General features: G+C 42.2%; 2 protein-coding genes across 2 annotated transcripts; one reads left to right on the top strand and one right to left on the bottom strand.

The window, feature by feature from the left end:
* Positions 1–413: 413 nt before the first annotated feature.
* LOC139430154 (uncharacterized) lies at positions 414–998 on the top strand. Its single transcript, XM_071196808.1, has one exon. It carries the CDS (start codon positions 414–416, stop codon positions 996–998), a length of 585 nt encoding a protein of 194 aa, XP_071052909.1.
* Positions 999–2,311: 1,313 nt separating this feature from the next.
* Positions 2,312–7,890, bottom strand: LOC139429977 (uncharacterized). The gene is made up of 2 exons (XM_071196496.1): positions 2,455–7,890; positions 2,312–2,347 (listed from the first exon to the last, which is right to left on the bottom strand). Exon 1 carries the CDS (start codon positions 7,888–7,890, stop codon positions 2,797–2,799), a length of 5,094 nt encoding a protein of 1,697 aa, XP_071052597.1. The 3' UTR covers positions 2,312–2,347; positions 2,455–2,796.
* Positions 7,891–13,232: the final 5,342 nt, after the last annotated feature.

Here is a 13,232-nt window from a genome sequence, read left to right as displayed (position 1 = left end):
TTTTAGAGCAAATCCGACAAATTTTTGAAATCCAAAAATGGGCGAATTGCCTCGAGACAGAACCGTACCGGTTAGACCCTTTTACATAACGGGTATAGACTATGCAGGTCCATTTTTAATAAAGAATAGTCATTTGAGAAATCGCAAATTCCTAAAGGCTTATATCTGTATATTTGTATATTTTGTGACGAAAGCAGTACACTTAGAATTGGTGACTGACTTGTCGACGGACGCATTTTTAAATTGTTTGAAGAGATTTATTGGAAGCCGCGCCTTCCAATAAATCTCTTATGCGGAACTATATACTCTGATAACGCGACTAATTTTAAGGGAACTAATAATGAATTGTTTAAGATTGTAACCGAGTTACAGAAGGATGAAAAACTGATAAATTTTGAGGTAAAGCAAATAAAATGGCAATTCATCCCAGCTCGTACACCACATTTCGGAGGTCTTTGGCAGCGGTGAAATCGGCGAAGTATCATCTAAAAAGAATTGTACAAAATGCGCGATTGACTTACGAATCTTTTTATGCTTTACTAGTCCAAATCGAATCAATCCTAAATTCCAGACCATTGTGCCCTTTATCCCAAGATCCTTATGACTTACAAGCACTTAGACCGGGGCATTTCTTGATTGGTGAGTCATTGACTACCCTACCTCAACGAAACGTTACGGAAATACCAACCAATACATTAAATAATTTTCAACAATTACAACAAATGTGCCAAAATTTTTGGAAAAAATGGTCTTCAGAGTATTTACATACTGTCCAACAACGCAACAAATGGCGAATCGACGTTCCAGAAGGTATCCGAATAGGTGACTTGGTACTACTTAAGGAGGACAACACTCCTCCGCTACTTTGGCCTTTAGGACTAGTGACCGAGTTGCATCCTGGCAATGATGGAGCAATACGAGTGGTGAGTGTTCGTACTAATCGGGGTGAGGTGAAACGTGGTGTGAAAAAGGTGTGCTTTTTACCTAAGAGTGAATAAAAAAAAACACAAACTGATCGTAAGACTTTAGTTTAATATTTGATATTAATTTTTTTTTGACATAGATATGTCAAGGCGGCCGGTATGTTGGGGTTTTAGTTTCTTAAGTTGTTTTTTTTTTAATGTTTTATGTTGGTAACACTGTTGACCTTGATGTAACCGTTAAAAACCGTAATATGGCAATAGATGTATTGAGGTGTGGTTTTGTACGAAAATACTTATAGCATATAAAAATCATTCAATAAAGATGCAAGTTCAGTTCATATTGTGTGGTCTATAACGTGGCCGACATCTTTAAAGCAGATTTGCTGTTCATAATATAGCTATCTGGGTAATATCGGAAAACTTAAAAGAAGCAGTGACTACAGCAAGATCTTTCTCTTCACAAAATCAAAAAAGGAGGAAGAACAACGAGGATCCTAGAATGAATGAAGCTTATGACATTTTGAAATCTACGATTGAAACAACAAATTTTCGAAACAAATTAACGAGAAACGAAAGTACTGTATTTGGTGAACATGTAGCTAATAAACATCACAAATATGATCAACATACCAGAAGTATTGTGGAACATCATGTAAATATTTTATTTGAAGCGGATATGGGCAATTTGACACATCCACATCATGCATACTTAGCCAATACGCGTATGTCAGTATCATCTCCCCATCCGTCTACATTATCATCATATAGCCGACAAACACCACTACCATCTCCTTCATACAATAACGAGCAGCTACCACACACATCTTTAATAACAGATTCCTTATATAATCAAGAAACTCCAACAGATATTATTGAATTGATAAGTACTTTTAAAGAAAAATAATTTTTATTTAATGTATGTATTTTGATAACTATTTTAAATAAATAAATTAACCTAGAAATATGGCTATTCTTACCTTAATAAATTCCTGTAATTCTTCTATTATAGCTGCACACACTTCTGGAACAATCTTTGAATACATAAAACTTGAATATGAATCCCCCGTTGCCAGAAATGCGAAAGCTTGTCGAAAATTTGTACTTTTCTTTACAATTTTTGGACCAACTTTATTTACTACATAGAAAAATATATTATATGTATGTATATAGAAGCTTTACTCCCCACCATTATTTAGTCGAAATGAAATTCAGCGCCATTAGCGGAATGTACTAGTACTTCTTTCGATAAGCCGCGAAATTTAGATGGATAATTTTTATATAGTATAGTGGTTTTGTTTATTTGTTTTTAAATAAAAAAAGCTACATTTATTAATTAAATATTTTTATTTAAAATTTACTGAATATAATAATATATATATTATAATTGTGCGCTCTAATTATAGGCGACAATAACAGCGGAGGTGCTGGTTTCAAAAATTAGCAATAATAAAAAAAAACAAGATGATTGTAATAAAAAAATATAATTCTTAATTAAAAATTTAAATAAAACAAATGATAATTGATTAATTACCTTCTGAAGCGGCGTAGCGATGCGGTAGAGAACTAAACTGAATTTTTGGCGGATGCGAAGCGGATGCGTAGTATTCAAAATGCGTTTTAACTGAACTGAGTCGTAATACGTATTAAAATTAAAAGCGGAGTGCGTTAAGGGTGCGCATGCGGACCAAGCGGGTGAAACTCACACTGAGCGGGGGCGAATGTCGCACATGCGCACTAAAAATATATAAGCGGAGCGAACAAACACCCGCCAAAAACGAATGTTTTTAACAACAAGGAAAAGTAAATAAACATAAATTGTGCCGCGAATAACAGTAAATGTACAAGCAACTTAAAACATGATACAAAATAAAAATCAACAATATTCAATTGGCAACGGACAAAGTTGCGAAACAGGTCGCTGTAATCGACCATGCGCGGTCTTAACCGTTACGACGCGGATGACACCATCTCGCCCAGGAAAACATTCCTCAACGCGGCCAAACTTCCATGTCAAGGGCGGAAAACATTCATTTCGAATGATTACAAGTGTTCCAGGTGAGATATTGTTGTACGTTTTATTCCATTTTGCCCTTTGCTGGATGGTATGAAGATACTCTTGACTCCACCTCATCCAGAAATGCTGGACCATTTTTTGAAGCAATTCCCAGCGCGACAATCGGTTGGACGGCGTATCCTGGAAATCTTTACAGGGAATTTCAGTATTTAGCGGTGTTAATACGAGGAAATGGCCAGGAGTGAGAGCTTGACAGTCATTCGGATCCGAACTGAGAGGACAAAGCGGACGAGAATTGAGGACGGATTCTATTTGGGTAAGTACGGTATAAAATTCTTCGAATGTTAAGATTTGGTTACCCACAACCCTTTTTAAATGGGTTTTTACTGATTTAACTCCAGCCTCCGTCAAACCATTAAAATTAGGTGCAGCCGGAGGGTTGAACAGCCACTCAATACCAAGTCGTCCACCCGCCTGTTGTGCAATCTGTAACATTTGATTGTAGGCGCCTACGAAATTAGTTCCCCTGTCGGAAAATATTCTGATACATCTTCCTCGACGTGCCACGAAGCGCCTCAATGCAGCCAAAAATGCATCGGAAGACAAATCAGTCACCAATTCCAAGTGCACCGCCTTTGTGACGGCACAAACGAAGATGCATAGGTAGGATTTAAAAGCTTTGGCTCCTCGATGTTTCCGTACTGTGGTTGTGAAAGGTCCAGCGAAATCAATGCCCACCGTAGTAAATGCCTTCATCTGATTCACTCGAAAAGCTGGCAAATCGGCCATAATTGGTGTATAGGATTTTGGATTGTTTCTAAAGCAATTAATACATCGCGATAATACTTTATAAATTGTGTTTCTGGGCGATAGAATCCAAAATTGGTTGGCAATAATGGCTGATAGTGTACGAAACCCTGGATGTAAATGTTGACGATGCAATTCTTCGACGATCAATTCACTCAATCGATGCTTGCCGGGTAAAAGAATTGGATGTTTAGTGTCGAAGCCGAGTTCCGAGTTCCGAAGACGTCCACCCACTCTTAGCAATTTCTCCCGGCTTATGAAAGGTGCGAGTTTTCTATATTGTTTTGCAGGCAGCTTATTATTTTTTATTTGTTGGTATAGTTCAGAAAAGTACTCCTTTTGGACTTCACGTGCGATTGTGTGTAAAGCCTGTTGCTTTTCGAAAATGGAAAGAGCTTGGTGATAATGTTTGTTCTGTTTCCGACACCCTGAAACAAATCTCAAAACATATGCGGTTATATTTTTAATTTTATTCAAAGATGAAAAGCGATTGAGTAAGGTAATTAGAAAGTTATCAGGTTTTTTTGTTACGTGAGTCACAGTTTGTTGTTTTTCTTCGGATAAGGCCTCATTGTTGCATGTAATGGTCCGTCTGGATGGCCAGTTCGATGATGAGAGTGACAACCAATCAGGTCCCTGCCACCACAGCCTGCACTGAACCAAATCGGCGGGAAGAAGCCCTCGCGAACCTGGATCGGCAGGGTTTTCGTGCGATGGTACATGATGCCAACAATCTCTGGGGATGATGTCCTGAATGTGGCCTATCCGATTGGCAACAAAAGTCTTCCAGCGGTGCGGAGCTGAATCAAGCCAATTCAGCACTATCATGGAATCACACCAGGCGAAGATCTTCGGTTTAAGGAATGATGGGAAGCTTGACATCAGGAATCTTGCTAAATCCGCTAACAGGACAGCACCACACAACTCCAGTCGAGGTATAGAAATAACCTTTAGCGGGGCAACCCTAGACTTAGCATAGACAAAATTCAGTTTAATAGTATTGTCAAATAAAACAGTACGCAGATACGCCACCGCACAGTAGCCCACTGAAGAGGCGTCCGAGAAGAGATGAAGTTCCACAGTTTCACTTGATGATGGTTGTATTTGTCGTGGAATCTTCAATTTTGACAGAAGTGGCAGCTGCATTTTATATTGATGCCAATAATTCTGGATTTCCTGAGATGGAAGATCATCCCAATTTAATCTCTCCAGCCAAAGCTTCTGAATAAGATGTTTAGCGGCGAGAATGCAAGGAGTAATTAGCCCCATCGGATCATAAATACGAGCTATGCTTGATAATATAGCTCTCTTGCTACATGGTGTCTCTCGAGGAATGTAGGAAAACCCAAAGGCGTCGGCCTGAGGATCCCAATGGAGACCCAACACCTTTATGAAACCATCCTCCTTTTGATCCAATGATACAGCAACCCCATCCTTGCAGCCGTTGATTGATTTGTATAATTCTGGCGAGTTACTTGCCCACTTCGCGAGCTCAAAACCTCCCAATGATAATAATTTTATAATTTGCTGCTGCAGACTTAACGCGTGTTGTACCGAGAAACTGCCGGTTACGATGTCGTCAACATACATGTCGTTCAAAACCACTCGCGATGCTTCCGGAAACTGCTCCGAGTAAATTGTAGCTAATTCTCTTACCGCCCGCAGTGCCAGGAATGGAGAAGAAGAAACCTCGTATGTGACCGTGTTCAACCGATATTCAAGTAGCTCATTAGTTTTGTAATCCTTCCAGATAATTCTTTGAAAATCGCGCTGATGAGGCACAATTAATATTTGGCGGTACATTTGTTTGATATCACAAATGAATACAATAGGAAAACAGCGAAAATTAATGAGAATGGAAACGAGATCGCGCTGCAGTTTGGGACCGGTAAGCAGAATGTCGTTTAAAGATTTCCCAGAGGAAGTCTTGGCGGAAGCATCAAAGACAACTCGGAGTTTGGAAGAGTTAGGATTCACAACATAATGATGCGGGATGTAATATGCGGTAGTATTAGAATAATCTGTCTTGGGAACAGGAGACATGTGGCCCGTTGACAGGTAATCTTCCATAAATTGCTTATATTTCTCAAATATATCAGAAGCTTTGATTAGTCTCTTTTCTAGAGATAAAAATCTATGAAGAGCTTGGGAATAAGATTCACCCAATTCCAAATCTGTTGTCCTGAAAGGCAACATGACCATGAATCGACCAGTCTCAGTACGTTGGTACGTGGATTTGAACCGATCTTCACATTGATTATCCTCCGGTGACCCAGCGATGATCCCCTTCACCTGATCAACCTCCCAAAACTTCTGCATACAGATGTCCAGAGACGGCTCAGTCATTAAAGACGTATTGGACGTTGACGGTGGAAAATCAGTCAGTTTACCCATCACCAACCACCCGAAAACAGATTCCAAAGCGGCTGGCTCGTCCATTTTACCTATTTGACGATTTCCAGTTAAAATATATGGCACTAATTCGGACCCCAACAATAAATCAATAGATCCAGGTAATAATTGACTCTTTGTTATGTTGAGATTACGAAGATGAGGATATCTTGACAATTCAATAGGTACTCTTGGTTGCTTGGAACAAATTTTGCTGGTTACGACAGCAGAAAATTTAATCGTAGATTGCATAGAATTACATGGTTTGATGGCACAAATGACACTGCCCTTCTTACATGTCGAATTCATTTGGTTTAGTCCCTCAATGGCAATGGAGTGCTTTGTTCTAGCGATTTTAAGGCGATTCTGAAGTTCTTCGGTTATGAAATTGATCATACTGCCGGAATCAATTAATGCTCTGACCCTATGAAACGCCCCAAAACAATCTTCAATTTCCACCTCAGCGACAGGCAGGACAACAGTGAGTAATGAACTCATTACAGATCCAGCCGTGGTTTCGGGGACACATGGAGGACTAGGTTTTGAAACTTCTGGCTTCGGAGATAAATTATTTGAATTTAGGTGTAGCAGCGTGTGATGTCTCCGATTGCATACTCGACAAGTGTGAGTGGATTTGCAGTTATTGGTGGTATGACGGGAGCTTAAACAATTCTTACATAACTTATGACTGTTGGCGCAGGCTAATCTTTGCGATGGTGTTCTTTCATGAAATTTTGAACATTGATATAAGTAATGTGAATCTTCACATAGAATGCATGCTAAATTTGTTAATTTCTGTTTGTTCTCAGTATCCAATGTAGCTGGGTAGGTTTTCAAAGGACGACTCGGAGAGGATTTAGCGACTTTGGAGGAGGAAATCATTTTCACGGATTCCAAGGCTTTGGAATGACTTTCCAGAAATTCAATTAGCTGATTGTATGTAGGTATTTCAACCTTACTGTATTCTGTCTCAAACTTCGTTCGAATTGACAAATCCAATTTCTGAAGCAGAATATTAAGGAGCAGAAAGTCCCAAGCGTCCACCGGGAAACCGAGCGTTTTTAAACCTCCGAGATTTTCCGTGAAGGTGTCGATCAGTAGCCGATATGCCTTTGAGGAGTCCTCATGTTTCATATGAATATTTTGTATTTCATTATAATAAATTGTGGCCAAATGCCGTTTATTTTGATAGCGGTTTTTCAATGTTTGATAAGCAATTTCGTAGTTGTCACTGGTCACCGGTAATCCCTGAAGCAGATGGTACGGTTCTCCCGATAGTGACGTCATCATATATTGGTATTTGGCGACGTTGGAAAGCGTTGTATTTTCATGGACCATTGTCCGATATAAATCATGGAAACTAGACCAGGTTTTAAAATCACCAGAAAAAATGGGTAAGGTGATTTTTTGTAGTTTAGGTGTGGTAATCGGATTAGGTGTCACAGGTGCAGGTGTCGCAGATGCAAGTTTGGACTCAGTTATACGAGCCATACGGGCCTTTATGGAATAGTATGCGATATCAGCTTGACGACGTACATCATCGTGCGTTTCAAAATCATCATCAGCGATCAACGAAATAATTGAATTATGGATTTTTATAAACTCATCATAGGTGTGATGTGAATCAGTAGCGCGAACAATAAATAATGATTCCTGCTCAGTATTATCTATACCGTTACCAACATCTACGGTTTCAATTAATCGATTTAAAAATCCACTACGTTTCAGGATCATTTTGGGTAACTTGTCGGCCATATTTGCGAAATTTAGAAAATTCAAAGTGATCGAAAATTTTTAAATTAAAATAATAAATGACGATCCTGTATAAAAGAAAAGAAACACCGAGTTGTTTGTTACCATAAAAGACAACAAAAATTGGCAGATGTGCACCAGATGTTTTGCGAACACGGACGAGAACGAAACCAAAAAGAAGTAGCGACGGTAAATGTTCGAAATCTCGTCCAAAAATGGCGTATAAAATTAAATGAAATTGAATGAAAATGAAATTAAATCCGGATATCCGGCTCGAAGGACCAAAAAATTGTGCGCTCTAATTATAGGCGACAATAACAGCGGAGGTGCTGGTTTCAAAAATTAGCAATAATAAAAAAAAACAAGATGATTGTAATAAAAAAATATAATTCTTAATTAAAAATTTAAATAAAACAAATGATAATTGATTAATTACCTTCTGAAGCGGCGTAGCGATGCGGTAGAGAACTAAACTGAATTTTTGGCGGATGCGAAGCGGATGCGTAGTATTCAAAATGCGTTTTAACTGAACTGAGTCGTAATACGTATTAAAATTAAAAGCGGAGTGCGTTAAGGGTGCGCATGCGGACCAAGCGGGTGAAACTCACACTGAGCGGGGGCGAATGTCGCACATGCGCACTAAAAATATATAAGCGGAGCGAACAATAATAATAAAAAAGAAAATTAGATATCTAAAACAACAATGCATAAAAAAAAAATAGTAAAATGCAATGTTGATGAACATTGCATTTTACTATTTCATTACCATACATCTCCAAAAGTTTCGGTGTTCACTCGATTTGGTCACAACCATCTTGAGTGGTTTGCCTTCTCTGTTCCTTTTTAAGGTTCCATTCACCGAGTCAAACACATTATCAAAAAATTTTAAAATTTGAGCAGTTTGACAAGCCTCTTTTGGCATAATAGTAATGATTGAATCTGTCGAACAAAACACTGATACTTGTTGAAAGTATAACCACGCATGCGCTCTTTGTTTTGTGCAGATAATACAGATTGCAAATAGCGCTCGCAGCGCCATCTCTAGGTTTGTACTAGTACTACATATACGTATTCATTTTATAAGTATAAGTAAACACACCGTGATTTACTAAAAATTCGAAATCACTTGCTGACATCCTTCAGAAATTATGAAATTGGCCTAAATATTGTTTAGGCCAATTTTTTAACCCACTAAGGATAACACAACAAGCAGCGGCAATGACTACTTCATCCGACATAGCTACAATTTTAAAACCTATTTATTATGCCCCGAGTAGTAAGTGCAAACAGCGAACATGGAGAAAACGTTCGATTTGTTAATCGTGTGCTTCGTGTGTATAAACTTCCAAATATTGAACAAACGAACAACAAACGTTTGTTGTTCGGAGTTCGCTGTTCGTTCGCTTGATGTGTATGCACCTTAAGTAGCTAGGCGGACGTCAGGGCCGTGTAACCAACCTTTAGTCTGTGGAACGGAACCTGGTTCGCCCTGGGAATACCCGAGGGGAATTTCCAACCCTCCACTGTCGGCTTTACGCTACGGAAATATGGGTGTCCGTCGACGTCCCACTCGCATTGCTATCTACTCATAACCCCCTCTTTAATAATTTTAATTAATTGTTCTTGCTGGGGCGGTAAGGTATCGTCAGGCTCGGTGGCTGTCGCGCCTGCGGTTTCGACAACCCAAGGCGCTGCTCCGCAGACCTCGACCCTTCTAACGGGCGGTAGATCCCAACCTATTCGCTCAAGAAGCTCTTTTACTCTTACCTCGCAAGGCCGAGTAACAGTGGGACACGAGGGGTACCGTAGCGGTTGGTCGAAGAGGCTATCGTAAACAGGGTGGTTCGGGCGAGCGCGAATTTTAGTCGCGTAAGTAAGGAGAATTCTCTCCCTCCTTTTCCACAGAAACTGAACGCCAGTCTCGCAGAGAAGGCTCACAACGGGAGTTGTCGAAAAGGCGCCAATGGCGTACCGGAGCCCCAGGTGGTGCACGACGTCCAACTTCCTTAACAAGGAATGTCTGGCCGACGAGTACACAACGGCCCCGTAATCAAAAATAGGTAGTACCAATGCCCTATATAGTTTCAGGAGAACGGTCGTATCCGCCCCCCTTCTCATATTAGATGTCATTCTAATAACATTAAGGGCTTTCCTTTCTCGGGTTACGAGCTCATTTACATGCGCAGACCATCTTAAGCCTTTATCGAAAAGGACGCCTAAAAACCTTAACGATTCCACACAGCCGATCTGTGAATTGGATATCCGCAGATTTGGCTCGGCGTGTGGTCGTCGCAATCTGGAGATATGCATGTAATTCGTCTTTTCCCTCGATAGCTTAAAACCCGAGGAAAACGCGTTGTCTAAGACCTTATCAATCGACGATTGTAGCCGCTGCGTTACTTCGGCCATATCCCTGCCGCCGCAGTATATGGCTACGCCGTCCACACAACTACAACGATCGATATCCGGGTTAAGTCCGGATGTTATACGGTTTATGGCCACTAAGAATAGGGTGACGCTCAAGGTAGACCCCTGAGGGATGCCGTTCTAAGACCCTTGCTTCGGACAGAACGTCCCCTATTCGCACTCTAAAATTACGGTCTTCCAAAAAGGACATGACAAACAGCGGGAGGATGCCTCGAAAGCCCCATTGGTGGAGTTGGTTCAATATACCGTATCGCCACGTCATGTCATACGCTTTCTCGATATCGAAAAAGGCGGCGACCACATGTGCACGTCTGAAGAAGGCGTCCTGCACCGCCCTCTCCAAAATCAGCAGATTGTCCGTGGTTGAACGACTCCGACGAAAACCGAAGTGATGATCGGAGAGGAGATGCTTGCTTTCAAGAACCCACATCAGCCTCGCGTTCACCATCTTCTCAAACAGTTTACCTAGGCAACACATTAAGCTTATGGGACGATAACTATTCACCAATGTGGGGTCTTTACTCTGCTTTAAAATAGAGACAATTATCGAAATCTTCCATAAAGCCGGATACGTCCCGGTAGCCCACACAGCGTTATAAAGGTCTAGCAACAGCTTCAGCCAATCATGGGAAAATGTTTTACGAATTCGTACGGGATCGTGTCGGGGCCAGTGGACGACGGCTTAGTATTTTAAAAGCATTCCTGGAGTTCGCCAATTGTAAAAGGCAAATTGTACGTTTCGTCAACGAAATCAAGGGGCGCGCGCCGATTCCTTCGCCATTTTAAGAGCGAGGAAGTTGCCGTCGTACTTCACGGAGTGCGTTAGCGAGACGTCTGGCTTTGGCGCGCGCTTTTTAAATTCTATGAGACGTTCCCGAGTCGGTACATTTTTAAAACAGTTGAACGCTTTTTTCTTCTCCTTAATGGCCTCCTCTATATCTGCGTTCCACTACGGAACGGATCCCGCTCTTAGGCGTCCGCTCGTACGTGGCATAGACGCTTCGGCTGCGCTCTGAATTGCCTCCGTGAAAGCGGCCACATCGTTCATGATGTCGCCCCGGAAAGCCGGTTGACGGAGTTCAAGAACAAAACGTGACCAATCCGCTTTCTTGAGGATCCATTGTCTAGGGGTTCTTTGCTTCAGTCTTCGTCGATTATTCATACGGAATACCGGACGACCAGAAACACTGGGATACTGCTGGAGGCGGCTAATAAGGCTGAGGTAAGTAAGATACTAACATGCCCGAAAATAGGGGAGCTTGGTTACAGGGTTGAGAAGCCGAAGGCGATGATGCCTACGGTCCAGATCTATGACGTGCCTCTCGACTTGAAGGACGATGAACTAAAAGAGGACATTTTCAACAAGAACCTGGAGGAGAAGGGCATGAGATGGGACGCGTTCAACAGGGAGACCAAACTGGTGACGAGGCTGGGGAAGAAGGAGAGCACCAACACCAGCGCCGTTGTTCTCGAGGTGACACTGACCGTGTGGCTGGAGATGATCAACCTGCAGCGCATATACATCGACCGTCGTGTGTGCAGGAGTCGTCGATTACGTTCCGGTTACGCGATGCTTTAAATGTTTGGAGTTTGGCCACATCGCCCGCATGTGTACCGAGGAGGTGGCCTGTAGGCACTGTGCGGGCAAGGGCCACAGCGAGAGCGAGTGTCCCGGCAAGGATCGCCCTGCGCGTTGCAAGCTTTGTTCAGCACGGGGAAAACTCAAAGGCAGTGATGGGGGAGGTAGTGCAGTGCGCGACGGAGAGGGGGGTAGACGTTTTGATGTTGCAGGAGCCCTACTTCTCTCGCGAGGTAGAGGCTTCCTTGACAAAAGTGGGAAGACTCGTCAAGAGTGCGGGCGATCCTTCTGGCGCGGCCATCGTAATCCTGAACGAGACATTCGTGGTCACCGTGCTGGGCCTGCACGGGGGCCCTAATGTTATTACGGTAGTCTGTGAGTTCAGGCGAGCGCGGTTAATTTTTATGTCGATGTACTGTCAATACAGAGACAGAATTGATGAGTACATTACTAAATTAGAGAATCTTGATCGCGAGTTCGGGAACGGAGCGGTAGTTGTTGCCATGGACGCGAACGCGCGGTCACCGCTCTGGTTCGACAGGATTCTAGATGAGAAGGGAGAAAAGCTGCAGGACTTCATGCTGTCTAGCCGTCTTCACCTGGCGAATTAGGAGGGGCCACTGACGACGTTTTCCAGCGACAACGGAGAATCAAACATCGACGTGACGGTGATAAACTTTGCGCAGTGGCAGTATCGTAACCAATGGAGTTACTGCATCTGTGCTAAGTGTGTTAGTGTGTTTAGAGTAAATATTTAGTGCTTGTCATAGATATATTTATACATCACAGAGTTTATCTACACTGAGTGTTATTTATTCTGTTTATTTATTTATTTTTTATTTTTTTTTGTTTTTGTCGCTATTGTTTGTCCTAGGGGTATTGGACCTAGCAATTGTGCGAGCACGTGTGTGTGTAGCACCTCAGCTGAGGGGGACAACCTACCTCCCCGCGGTAACCTCGGAAACGAAGCGGGTGCCGGCAAGTTGGGTAAGGCAAAACCTAGCGCATTAGAGCCGTAAGTATCTCTGTACGGCCAAAGGTACCGCTCAGCGGAAGCCACCCCGGCAGAAGGGGACTGGGAGGGGAGACCGGGGGTGCCGACCCGGTCGAAGCTCTCGGCAACATGGGGGATAAAGGGGATAAGGGGGATAAAGGTAAAGGTAGGGGACAGGAGGGAAAGTTCTATGCGGGATATATGGGGGGAGGAGGGGATGGTGACACGTTTGATGAGTTAGCAAATGTGTTCCAGAGAAGGAACAGTAAAGTGATGAGAAGTCCGCCCACAAGTGTACAGACAAAAAGTACAGCTAAAGAGGTCGCCGCTTCGGCTGGTGAGTCG

The sequence above is a fragment of the Onthophagus taurus genome, chromosome 6 (assembly GCF_036711975.1).
Source record: "Onthophagus taurus isolate NC chromosome 6, IU_Otau_3.0, whole genome shotgun sequence".
Taxonomy (NCBI): Eukaryota; Metazoa; Arthropoda; class Insecta; order Coleoptera; family Scarabaeidae; genus Onthophagus; species Onthophagus taurus.
This window is presented reverse-complemented; position numbering and strand designations above follow the sequence as displayed.